The 12,821-nt window shown below is 41.7% G+C and overlaps 2 protein-coding genes across 2 annotated transcripts in view; one reads left to right on the top strand and one right to left on the bottom strand.

The window, feature by feature from the left end:
• The first annotated feature begins 3,083 nt into the window (after positions 1 to 3,083).
• LOC133397019 (liprin-beta-1-like) overlaps positions 3,084 to 12,821 on the top strand; it is a 36,930-nt gene continuing 27,192 nt past the window's right edge. Inside the window, 1 exon segment of the mRNA XM_061667406.1 lies at positions 3,084 to 3,248. The gene's annotated coding sequence lies outside the window, so the exon portion shown is untranslated.
• On the bottom strand, positions 4,936 to 11,434 carry syt10 (synaptotagmin X). Its single transcript, XM_061667405.1, has 7 exons — positions 11,104 to 11,434; positions 9,058 to 9,463; positions 7,444 to 8,005; positions 6,661 to 6,781; positions 5,807 to 5,978; positions 5,590 to 5,719; positions 4,936 to 5,310 (listed from the first exon to the last, which is right to left on the bottom strand). The coding sequence occupies exons 1-7, from the start codon at positions 11,303 to 11,305 to the stop codon at positions 5,239 to 5,241; spliced, it is 1,665 nt and encodes a 554-aa protein (XP_061523389.1). The 5' UTR covers positions 11,306 to 11,434; the 3' UTR covers positions 4,936 to 5,238.

Raw genomic sequence — 12,821 nt, 5'->3', positions numbered from 1 at the left:
GCCACGGTGAAATACTTTCAGTGGGGCGCAAATTGCTCTAATTGTGGTTCTTGAGGCTAATTTGAGGACTCCTGAGTGAGAGGGTACATGAGAGCAGCACATGTTGAAAACTTAAACCTTTAGCTTCAAATATATTTGTCAGAATATTTTTTTCTCAAATTGATTTTATTTTTTAGCTGGTTGTATAGTTCATTTTTCTATGAGGTAGAACAAATTTCACAAGAAAAAAAATATTTCTATTATTTTTGGACAATGCAAGTTAATGTTTGGAAAAAAATTGTTTTAAAGCTTGGTTTGGTATCAGATAAAATGAAGCAAAACCTGGAAGAGAAAAACAAAAAAAAACAAGAAAACAAAAGCAAAGCATGTTTTGATTAATGTCATTGTCAAACTGGGGGAAAATACATTCAAAGAAATCACAGCTTTTCGTTCAAGGCCATATCAGCCTAACACTTGATATTCACCATGTCTGTTCTTTTGTTTGAGAGCTATTCACAGGCCAAAGTGCCAAATTGTCCCACAAATTTTTCTAATTGTCTCCAACGTCAAAGTTCATTAATAAGAAGGGGGAAAAAAATTGTCGCTACTAATCACATCAAGTCATACTTTGATTCAAAGGCTACAATGAAGGCTTTCCAAATCGATCATTACTATGGCATAATGCCCTAATTTGATGACACAGTGATCAAAAAACATGTTGCCGCATGGACCTTTGATGCCTTGAATCTCTGAACACGGCATCTCCGAGTGACCACCAGCTTCCAAAATTTGTGGTTATTCCAGAGTTTTTTTTTTTTCTTCCTGTCAAGACGCATCAAGCAAAGGCGGACAAGTAATGAGAACGGATGCTCGGGCTTGCACCCATGGGGTAAAACATCTATTTATAACATGCAGCAGTACTTCACTAACTTAAAATTCAGAAATGGCCAATAAAAACAGAAAAATACTGTACTTAATGTTTTCCTGGAGGATGCATTTGGGATTAGCCTTTGAAGTTGTTAATAGTGACAAATAAAGTGAAACAGACAATGATTTTAGTCAATTCTTTTCTAGAATGAGTGCTTAAAGAGGAGGATGCTAATCATGTGGCACAGCTTGAAGCAGGCATCAGGTGCAGGTGGAGATGGGCCTGGCTCAAGATAGAGGCCAAAACAAAAAAAGCAACGAAATTAGGCAAATTTAATTTTAATCTTAAATTTCTACATCAACATGTACTTGAGCGGTGTAAACAAATGTTTTCTGCATGAAGAATTCTTTTTTATTTTGCCATATTGTACTCTTCAGAGTATTCCAGATTGCTTAATTTATGTTAAAATAAAAAAAAATCCCTCCAGACCCCCCTATAATGTTTTTTTTGGTCACCTTTTTCATGCCTTTGGTGTTTGCATGTCTGTTATAAAGACACGGAGCATCAATATGTTTATCCCCCAACTGCACTTTGCTGAACGCTAAATGAAAAAATGATTGTTAGGATTTCTTATACATTTTTAGATGCAATCTCATAAGAATATTCATTGAGCTTTCTGTATTTGATACGGTTATGCACTTACCTGATACACCTGCCAGCATGATCTAACGAGAACCCGAACAGACTACTACTGTACATGTGATCAGATAATCATCTTCATACTAGGTGAAGCACCATGTGACTCATTATGAACGCCCTGTTCCACGTAACAGTCCACAATTCTATGTTTGTGACAACGGCTTATTGCAAGGAATAAACTACAACGGCAACTGTTGGTGTGTCCTTTAGAAAACAATTGACCGAATATATAATTCTAGCTTTTATTATAATTTTATCCTTTTTACAATATCGTCCTGCATCAAAGACATCATTCATTTTAATGGAGGTGCCATAAAACCGACCATTAAGGCCATAATGGTTGGTGACATTACATAAATGTCTATCCATTTTGGCCCTTAATGCCGATTGTTCTTAGAATACGAGCGCAAGCTGCTGACGCGCCATTAGTGGCGTGACCTCTGACCCGCCTCGTGTGCAGCGGAAAACCTCCCTGTAATGATAAAAAGGAGGTGTCGACGCTTGGTAGCGCAAACACCCAATGAATTTAATACAACACAATTTCCACCTTCATAAATATTCATGCGTTTGCAAAGAAAATTCTCCACTTCATCGCAGAACAATGATCATGGTAGCCTTAATCTAGAAGGAGTAGACCATACAGTATAGTGCAATAGGCTACCAATGTTTCTATCCTGTACCTTTGTCATCGAAATCATTTTGTCAAATAAACCAGGAAAAGTGGGACAGATAGATTTAGCATGATGATGCAAAAACAACCAATTTCCACTAAACTTTGTCGGGGAAGAAAATGGTTTCAATCTGGAAAAGTATGAATACAGAAATATATGTTCTATATTTTTCGACTGGCAGTGTAACCCGTCCACCTCGCAGAGTCATCATGGAACTTCCTGTCCGTTCATAATCGTCAATAAACCAGAAGGTAGATTGTTAAATAATAAATATTGGGACAAACAAACTCAGTGTTTGTTTGTCCCAATATTTATTATGGTGCTCATGTTTTCACTTTTATTAACAGTTTAACCCTAGCAGAGGTATGTAGACTAATTAAGCAGCTGCGTTGTTGACGTTTGACCTCGCAAATAGCCTGCTTGCCTTTTAAGCTTAAATTACACGTATTAATGGACGGGGCAATTAGGCCATCCTAAGTAGGCTTTTGGCAGTGCTTGTTGCCAAGGGAAACCAGCGTTAGCATCGCCGCCTGTTGTGTGCGTCTTTGCTGATATAAAAAAGGAAGATGTGTGCAGCACCAGATCAGAATGTTCTCTTCGGTCATCAAAAGACGCATTTGTTTTTGCCTAAACCATCTCAAAACCACTTCTAAATCCTTGTGACATTTAATGGTGCACTAATGTACACCACTCACAAAGGGAGAAAACCACCATCCTTTACTTCTGTCTTTTATGTTAAATTTCAAAGACTAAACTATGCTTAATTTTTCCTTATATGATGATTTTTTTTTTGTCATAAACTACAATGGGCCCTGTGCCTCCTCATGCTCCCTAACCCTTCTGAAAGTTGAACAAAGTCGGTACGTTTCTTACAAACAGCGGTTGTAAACAAATGTCAGAGTATGAGAGATAAAAAAGATTTGATTTTAAAAAACTAAATAAAAAATTTGAAAGACTTTGTATTTTTAGGTTGGCCGGAAAATACAAGCAGTGCTGCCCCTCCACAGCCTTCCAAAAGTCGGGTAAAGTCGGTAAGTCTCGTCTTGGAGATGTTTAAAAACAACAACAAAACTCCAATTATCACTTGGATGTAACTATTGGTTTATTTTGATAAAATACATATAAAACTGATACAATAAATGATATTCCAAATGTGGACTTCAAATTAGAAAAGCTATCACAAACTGTCTATATCTGGATATGACGTGACGTGGTACAGAACGTGTAAGAAACGTCACTCCATTGTCACCAAACAATAGAAATACAGCAAGTCCGTACATCTCTTTTCATTATGTATAAGTGTAAACACGACATATTCATAACTTATTCCCTAAGACGTGAGAGGCATGCTACAAATAAAATGTTGATTTTGAACATAAAGGGCGCAGGAGAAAGTATCATTGTACAGTGCATTTGTGCTAGTATAATTAACAGTACATAGCCTTTTTTTTTATTATTACTGACAAGACACTCATTCATTGTAAATGCATCAAACACTTGTATGGCTTTGTGTTAAAATATACATAGATCTTAATTTTTTTTTTCCACTTTTAACCTGGAAAAGTCACTGTACAATAAACACCTGTTAGCTGTTGCTAATTGCTATGTTCTGCCAGTTGATGATAAGTTCTCTTGTTTTCAAAGAAAAAAGTGAAGGAATATATTTGTGAAGCTAGCGAGCTAGCGCCTTGCTCCATAAGAGGGAGCCGTAAAAGATTTGCGCAGAAGTCGAGTGAAACTGAAATTATTTGAGGACAAAGACAAAAACGTGAATATAACATTACCACTGTTAGCATACCATCCCGGACCAGAATAGTAGATGCACTAATTGTTTTCTTCAATAGTTTATTTTTTAGCTGTTAGACTGATGACATACGATTTGTATTTTATGAATCATGACACGTTAAATCTCGTCCATATTAAAACATCCATCGGTAATTCACTGTACTGTACTTATATATTATGTACTGTTTTATTGTATGTAGACTGTAGAATTGTTCAGTTGTCTGTTGAACAAACGGACAGAACCATCACTTCGCGTTTTAGTTTGACCGTGATTGTAGACTGAGAAATTAAATTAAGGCAGGGATAGTCACATGTGGGATGTACAAGTTGTAAATAAAAATAATTATGATGTACTCTATACTCACTAATCTATCTGTACATACTGTATGTCTGCTACATGTATCTGCTACATTCTTTCATCTAATAGTCTGATCTGCTTGTGTTATGACTGATGCATGCTCTGAGCTATTGACCCAGCCCTTGTCCATTCGGTTGACTGTTAGAGATCCATATCCGTAACGCTTAGCCTCACTAGGGTCGCGGGCGTGCTGGAGCCTATCCCAGCTATCTTTGGGCGAGAGGCAGGGTACACCCCGAATTGATCGTAGGGCATAGAAAACAAACAACCATTCACACTCACACCTACGAGGAATTTAGAGTCTTCAGTTTACCTACCATGCATGTTTTTGCGATGTGGGAGGAAACCGGAGTACCCGAAGAAAAGCCACGCAGGCATGGGGAGAACACGCAAACTCCACATAGGCGAGTCCGGATTTGAAACCGGGTCTTCAGAACTGTGAGGTGGACGTGCTAACCAGTCGGCAACCGTGCCGCCTACGAACACACACACACACACACACACACACACACACACACACACACATATATATATATATATATATATATATATATAGAGAGAGAGAGAGAGAGAGAGAGAGAGAGAGAGTGTGAGAGAGAGAGAGAGAGAGAGAGTGTGAGAGAGAGAGAGTGAGTGAGTGTGTATATTGTACCCACTAAATGCTTTTATGGCTCAGAGCATTTTGGCCCATACACCTAGTGCCATTTCAGAGTAAAACGTTAAGAGTGGGAAAATAAAGTGTCTGTAAAATCAGGATGGGATCTTTGAAAGATGTTTCGTTAAAGTAAAAGCCAGAAAGTTGATAGAAATACCTTTCTGAGATGGATTCATGTGCATACAACCTGCTATCAACTTCATGTATTCTTATTGGCGTTATGTCACGGCGTCTGCGGAGTTTTTGGTGACAGACATGACGCTTGACTCTCGAAGCTTGCCCCCTTTCCAGGCCACTAAAAGATACAAAAACAACAAAAAATCCATTGACTTTTGTTGTCTGACATAAACGGGCTGCAGTAGAAAATTAACAGAAAAGTAGATCCATAACTGGATATCTGTTGGCTGTTTTATTCTCCAAATAAATTATATATACCATATTCATTCTGAAAACTTTCTGCCGAAACAGCAGGGCTTTTATCAAAAGTGCCACATCAGTCAATGTCCCGTGGCTCTGAAAGGCATCCATTGTAGACCCTTGTAAATAGCTTTTTTAAAAAGAAAAGAAAGACTACCTCTCCCAGGGCGTGCCAGTGGGTGATGGGCTTCCGTGGGTAAGCCAACATTTCGTTCCAGTGATCCCGTCCAAGGCCTTCCGCATCTGGCCCGGTGCGACAGACTCCGATCACCTCGTTGTGTCCGACCCTGTCAGCGAGATGGAGTCGCCCGTTTTGTTAGCAATACCTCAGAGACTTGCAGCTTAGCATGATGATTTTGTGGACATATGCTCACCGATCGTAATCCATCACCATGATGGAGAGGCTGACCTGTTCCACGTTTTCCGGGGGAATGTCAAAAATGATGGCCTCGTTGTACACGGGGTTAAGCGTGCTCTTCTTGGTGGTGGTTTTCCGCTTCTTAAGCCTGCGTCCGTCACAGATCAAGTGGACTTTAACGTATGGATCTGGAAGACAAAGTGGTCACAATGTGTTTTAGGTGACCAGTCTGTTCAAATAACCATCCATCCATCCATTTTCTATACTGCTATTTCTTATTTAGGGTCATGGGTGAACCAGAACCTGTCCCGACTTTGGGTGCGAGAGGCAGGGTACACCTTGGACTGGCTGCCAGCTTATCAGAGGGCACATTCACACTCCCATTCACACCTCTGGATAATGTAGAGTCTTCAATGAATTTAACATGCATGTTTTTGGAATGCGGGATGAAGTAGGAGTACCCGGATTCAAATTCAACACAAGAAGGCTGGAGCCAAGAATCAAACCCCGGACCTCAGAACTATTGAAACAGATGAAACAGATTGAAAACAGACTACGACACGGTGCTGACTGTTTGGATGGATAGTTTTGGTCTTTGAAATTTAAATTAAATTTTACATCCTGTAGATCTGATTTTGTTTTTGTTTTTTTTTGTTTTTTTACTACATAGTGGGGCTTTTAAGAATAGCTTTAAAGCTTTATAATTGAAACTACGGCTGATGTCTTGTATTTGAGCCCTGTTCCCAATTAGGTAATTAATGAGTTCCTGGCGCCTTCCTGTGTCATTCTCCTTGTTGCTACTATTAAGTGGCCACCTGCTGTCGAGTCGGATTTGTGGTCCTGTGAATGCTTTTTGATGTGTGGGCGTACCTGAAGAGCCTGTGATGTCCATAGCTTTGAGGTTGCGGCATTTGATGACCGTCAGAGTCATCCTCCCTGCTGTGGGGAGGTAGCACAGCGAGTACATGATCTCCCCCAAGTCAACGGTCTCCTGGGTTGAGAGAATGACGACTTTGTTCATGTTATCGTTATAAAATGTGTGATTGTAGCAGGTTGACAGGGTAGACATGGTTAGATAATTTTTAAAACTCGGAGAGCCAAAGTTGTTTTGAGTTGGAAAAAAGCTGTTGTCATCCAGCTATTTGGTCGACGTGGCCTTCATGTACTACACTTAGCTTAGTGAAATAAAAAGGCTTTGAAAGAGCAAAAACAAAGGCAAGACTTGAAACTAGACATTTAACAATATTGACTAAGTCATAATGTACTGTATTTGCCAAATAACCTGGCCACTGCAAATAAGACCAAACCATTTATTTATTAGCACTTTCTAATGTTTAAAAATACTAACGGAGATTTTCTAAAAAGCTTACGTTCCAGTCTTTTGGCGAAATTGTTAGCCATGTCTGGCCAAGTACTCTTTATGTGTTAGTTCGTATTTAAATAGTAGAATGTGTTGGTGTTATGATAGTCATCTATTGCTATAATTACGCTTGAGTACCCAAGAGTTTCTGGAAATGTGGTTGTTATTGGATTTATGTAATGCATTTCAATTGCCACTTTTGGATTACGCCTGCCTCTCAGATTATGTGTTCCACTTCACTTTCCAGCTAAAAAAAAGGTTTTATTCACTGGCCAGGGTAGACGCTAACTCACCGTGGTTGCGGCATAAATGTCCTTCCACACCACTGCCTCGCGAGAAAGGTCAGAGAGCTCAAAGAGATTGTCCACCACCACCTCGCCGATCATGTCATGGCTGGTGAACCGGTCGAAGTCATAGACGCTCAAGTGCAGCTTGCGGTTGCAGAGCTCGTCGTACACCACAGGGAAGCAAAAGGTCTCGTCGAACATGGGGTTCAGGTTTTTGCGGTGGACCCGCGTCTGGAACTTCTTCTTCCTCTCTGGCAGCAGGTAGATCTTCACGTAGGGATCCGAGGTCCCTGTAAAGTCTTTAGCAGGCAGGTCGACGCCTTTGAGGATCCTCACCACCAGCGCCTGCTCCTCGTAGTCGTAACGCAAGGAAAAGCTGAGCTTTCCGCACGTATCGGCGGGTTCTCTGGGCTCGCCATCCGAGTCCACAGACTTCTGCTTGTAGAGTTCTGGTTTAATTCTCCCGATGCTTGCCGTGGACGACTGTCGGAAAGGCACCATGTCCATACTGAAGTCGAAGCTGTTGACGTTCATCTGACGGGGAAGGTGGCGCCGGAATGAATTGTGCCTGTGGAAAAAGGTGGCTGTGAGGTAATTTGGGTATACGGTCCCTCATCTTGTCCTGAATGCCCATAATGAGGTGAAATTAGAATGTTCTAAACCAGCCTCCAACCTTCATCGTTGCAAATGAAATTCCCCTCATTGTCATTCTTCCTTAAAAACAAGCTCAGGTCATTGCCACTTGTTACAAATCCAATGAAACAAATTATTCCTTAACGCCGCGGGTTTTAGCCTCAAAGTAGTGTTGACGTTCAGATTTATGCTTACACACAAAAGCACCTAAAAGCCTTGAATCTGCGAGCAGCTCACCTCTTTGGCCACGTTTGCCTTGCCTATCTTGTCACCAAGCAACTGGCCCGCCTTCTTTGTAATGCTTGCATAACTGCGATGTTCCCTCACCTGTTATGGCTGAAATTTGACCAACTCATCTCTAAATACTATGACAATTCAGAATCTAACTGCAAGACCAGCCAAAACAAATGAGGAGGCACTTCAGAGTGTATGTCATTAAAAACAACTTCTGTTCGCATGAATAAATAAAATGAAGGCCTTATAACTAAGTTTACTTAAAAAGTAAATACTCGTTGGAATCTTTAATCTCTTCATTCATTAATGACAGGAGTTCAAGTCATCGGGAGTTCATCTGTATTTAATTAGTAATCCTAAGCGAGTGGGTGTTGTGAAGGTCCACACAGTTGCCTGCCGCATCATATCCTTGGGCAGCCCACGGCAATGCTAATTGTGGACGCTGGCCTTGAAATGCCTTCCTGGAAAACAAAGGCAAAACGCAGGGTGGTTGTTTAATTACTGGGGTTGCTATGGCAACTGGGTTCACACGCACAGCTGATAGTAGAGTTCCAAGCCTGCATGACACAGCTCATGAGCCTGGAGGAGTATTTATTTTTATTTTTTTTACAGTGAGACACACAATTCCCACAAGAGAAAGTAAAGGTCAGTGTGACACTGCGTTAAAAGAGACAAACTGGCCCGGAGATGCTGGCCACGTCAACATGACCCGACTGCACAGTGTTGGCATCGGTGAGTGTGACTGGGGGCTACCTGGAGGACGATGTCGGCTCAGTGGTCTGCCTCTGGATCTTGGCCTGATGGCTCAATTTCTCCCTCAGGGTGGTCTGCACCTCCGCTGGGATGTCTGGTGACGTCTGGCTGATCTTCATGGCCGCCTCCAGAAGTTTGACTGAGCTCCGGCCATTTACCTTCACCTCGGGCGAGTGCTTTTTCTTTTCTTCTCCCACCACCGGCCCTGCCTTATCGGGCAAAGGTGGTGAGTTGTGGGGAGGCGCTTCTGGAAAGGCGACACGAAGCCCCACATTTCCTCCGTGTGCCGTCAGTGCCTTGCTCCTCCAGAGAGGCCAGCACAGCTTCCAAATGACAAATAGGGACACCACCAGCAAGGCGAGGACGCAGAAGCCCACAACCACAGCTAGGAGGCTGATTGAGATATCTGCAGAGAAGACAATCACGATGTGAAGAAGACACAGTGACAAGGGAAAGGGGATGATAAGGCGGTCAGAAAAAAAAAATCTGAATCCTGGCAAGGATATGCTCACACAGACGTTGCGGCTTCACGTATTCAGATGATTAGATAAGTTGCAATGTCAGCCCCAACCTGTGGGACGGCGAAAATTGCCTTCAGCACAAAAGGTGCATGGCCAGCGAGTCTCTGATGTTAAACTTCACACTCTGGTTGTGGCGTTACACCTCTTTTGCTACGTTGGAAGGTGTTAAACTTGAAGGTTGACCTCAACCCCCTGTCCCGCATTGTTACCTTACACAATGGACAGCAAGCCATAAAAAGCTGGCTTTGCTAGCCCGTGTTAAAATGGCTGAAGTCTTCTGTCTTGTTCACTGAACACTGGTGCTCGTTTTTAAGGGTTTCAGTGTTTAGAAAAGTACTTGAAGGCTCAACATGGGCAATAAATGTTATCTCCTACTAGTTCAAGCCCCTCAATGGCTGGACTTCGGTTACCTATTGATTTACATCACAGGTGTCAAACTCAAGGTCTAGGGTCCAGAGCTGGCCCGCTACATCATTTTATGTGGCCCGCGAAAGCAAACGATGTTCATCAACTTACATGATTCTTGCTCAAATCTGTATCAAATTGTCATATGTAATAAATAATGTTAAAAATAGAATTTTTTTTTACTGATCCCTTTTTACAGTTACTGAACAAAGTATTACCCTTTATTTCTGATTTCAAAAACTGTTATCCATAAATTTGTTGTGTATGTGCAATAAAATGAGGCGATTAACTATTTTTATGGTTTCACAGTCATAATAGCCCTCCGAGGGAAACCTTAACTACAGTGTGGCCTGTGACAATAATGACTTTAACGCCCCTGATAGATGAACAGCTTTTACGGTGCATATAGTATCAGGATGGCCCTGTGAGATACACCAAGTTGGTCGTAAACCATGAATTATATAGTTTAAAGGCAACGGTTTCAGCCAAACATGCCCAGAAACCTTTTTTTTTTTTTTTTTTTTTTTTTTGCCACCTGTTGCTACTAGGTTTTGTTGATTGCTGCAGCAGACAGAAGTTTAATTGAGATAATTTATTATTCTGTGGGCACCACAGTATATGATCGTTTGGTTATGAGTGGTTGGGCCTCACACTTCTGAGGTACGGGGTTTGAATCTGGGCTGTTCTTTCTGTGTGGGTTTTCTGCAGATGCTCTGACTTCCTTCCAGGTTCCCAAAAAATGCATGTTAACTTCATTGAATACTAAATTGTCCATAGGTGTGAGTTCGAATGGTTGTTTATTTACATGAGTCCTGACATTGACTGGTGACCAGTCCAGGGGCTTCCCCGCTTCTCTTGTCCAAAGTCAACTGGTATAGGCTCCAGAGGACAAAAAAGATGGATGGGTATTAATCTGTATCATTAACATTGTGATTGATGAGGAATGGGATCTGAATAATTCCGTTTGGATTGTCTCCAGCTTGACTAGGATGACCATGAACATGTGATAGATGAATAGAGGGGGATTTGCCCTATTGTTTTATTCATATACATGCAGTGAAGTTTGTTGAAGAAAAAAAAGGGCAATGACGTCAGTTGCATTTACCTGCATGTCCTTTACCTGGTATGTTGCTGCTCTCCAAGGGGAAAATATCCGTGCATTTCTCCCGATCGACGTGTCCGGTGAGGCAAAGGTCCGTAACAATCTCCAGAGCCCTTTGGCACAACGAGACGCCGTCCCCGCTCCGGACACTCATGTCTCTCTGGTTAAGCCATTGCATGCCAGAGGAGGATAAGGAGGAGCTGGGGTGGCGGGGGTTCATCTGGAACGCCGGTCGCAGGGCAGCCTGGCGGCAAAGGCGTGTGGTGGCCGCGTCAGCATCCACGCTCACAACAGCAGCGGTGATGGTGGTGATGTGAGTGAGTGCAACAGGCGGCGCGCAGTGCAGGCAGCCTCCATACGCGTCCTTGTGAGACGGACCTGTTGCGCGACTAGAGTACATCCCCCACCTTCCCTGGGACCATCCCTCCTCCCAGAGGACAGACCACCTGTAGCACAAAGAGATGTGATCATAATTATTGGAGCACATTTAAACAAGAGCTTCTACTGAAGGGGGGAGGGTGTTTTCCCATAACATTTTCACCTTCTCATGTGAGTAAGATGGGCAAAACATTAGGGACTGCTCTCAGTTTGATGCAGCAGATGACTACAACCTTGAAATGAATACCTCCATTAAAACTGACCATTATTCATATTTTGTATGAGCAGAATTTTGCACCGGCTCGCAGATCAGCGTTTCCCAACCTTAGTTGGCACATACGTTACATTACAACACCAAACAAAAATGTTACAAAAAGTAGAAATGCTGAAACTATGATGATTTTGTCTCAATTTACGAACAAATTTACTTACATGGAAAGTTTGAATTGTAACAGGTGAAAGGTAACTATAATTAGTCGAAAACCCATCAAATGATGAGCACATTTTGGCAGCAAAATTTGCCATTTTCAATCCAACAAGGTGGAGACATTTCTGTCTGTTTTTGCGTGTGAATGGATTAATAGAAAATATATGGAATTGTGACTTTTTAATCAGATTTTATACCTTCATGACTAAAATGATTGCTTATGATGATGATGATGATGACAGTGATGATGAAGCATATTTTTGGCAGCCTACCTATATTATTACTGCTTTAACTAGCAGATGAGCCACATAAATCAAGAGGTTTTGCAAATTGGATAGCTAAAGTCAAGTCAATAACGCGTTGGATCCCAGGCTAATCAAGCATGCTTATGGATCGTAAGGACTTATTTTGTTGTATTTTATATATTTTTTATCATTTTTATCACACATCCCTCACCTGCCCTTGACCCCTCTGGGAGTGTTTAATTTCATCTTAAATCCTGACCTGAAATCTCCTGACTCGAGCCACACAGGTGTCTCCTTGACGACAGTACACACGGGGAATTGTTCTGCGTCTGTCCGAGCGAGCACCCCTGCCGTTAATTCTTCTGCTGAGGGGGGGGGGAACGAGAGAGACCATAAACGGATAGAGGGAAAAAAATGTCTGCCAGCGTGCAGCTATCAGAAAATCAGCTGATAAGCAATAAAACCATTGTACCTTATACAAGGATGATGGTTGTCTACCTGGGCCGGGTCAAACTATTTTCCCTCCATGTGAAAGGTTCTTGTGGGTTGTCTCTAATCCTCTCCAAATTTGCTAATTACTTCTTCACCCTGTGTCCTTTTAAATGTAATCATAATTACACACGATTGCGGGAGATTTGGCGCCTCGTGTTACCATGGTTACGGTAATTAATACCACTCGCAACCTC

The sequence above is a fragment of the Phycodurus eques genome, chromosome 22 (assembly GCF_024500275.1).
Source record: "Phycodurus eques isolate BA_2022a chromosome 22, UOR_Pequ_1.1, whole genome shotgun sequence".
Lineage (NCBI taxonomy): Eukaryota > Metazoa > Chordata > Actinopteri > Syngnathiformes > Syngnathidae > Phycodurus > Phycodurus eques.
The sequence above is the reverse complement of the archived record's forward strand: the minus strand, read 5'-3'. Positions and strand labels throughout refer to the sequence as shown.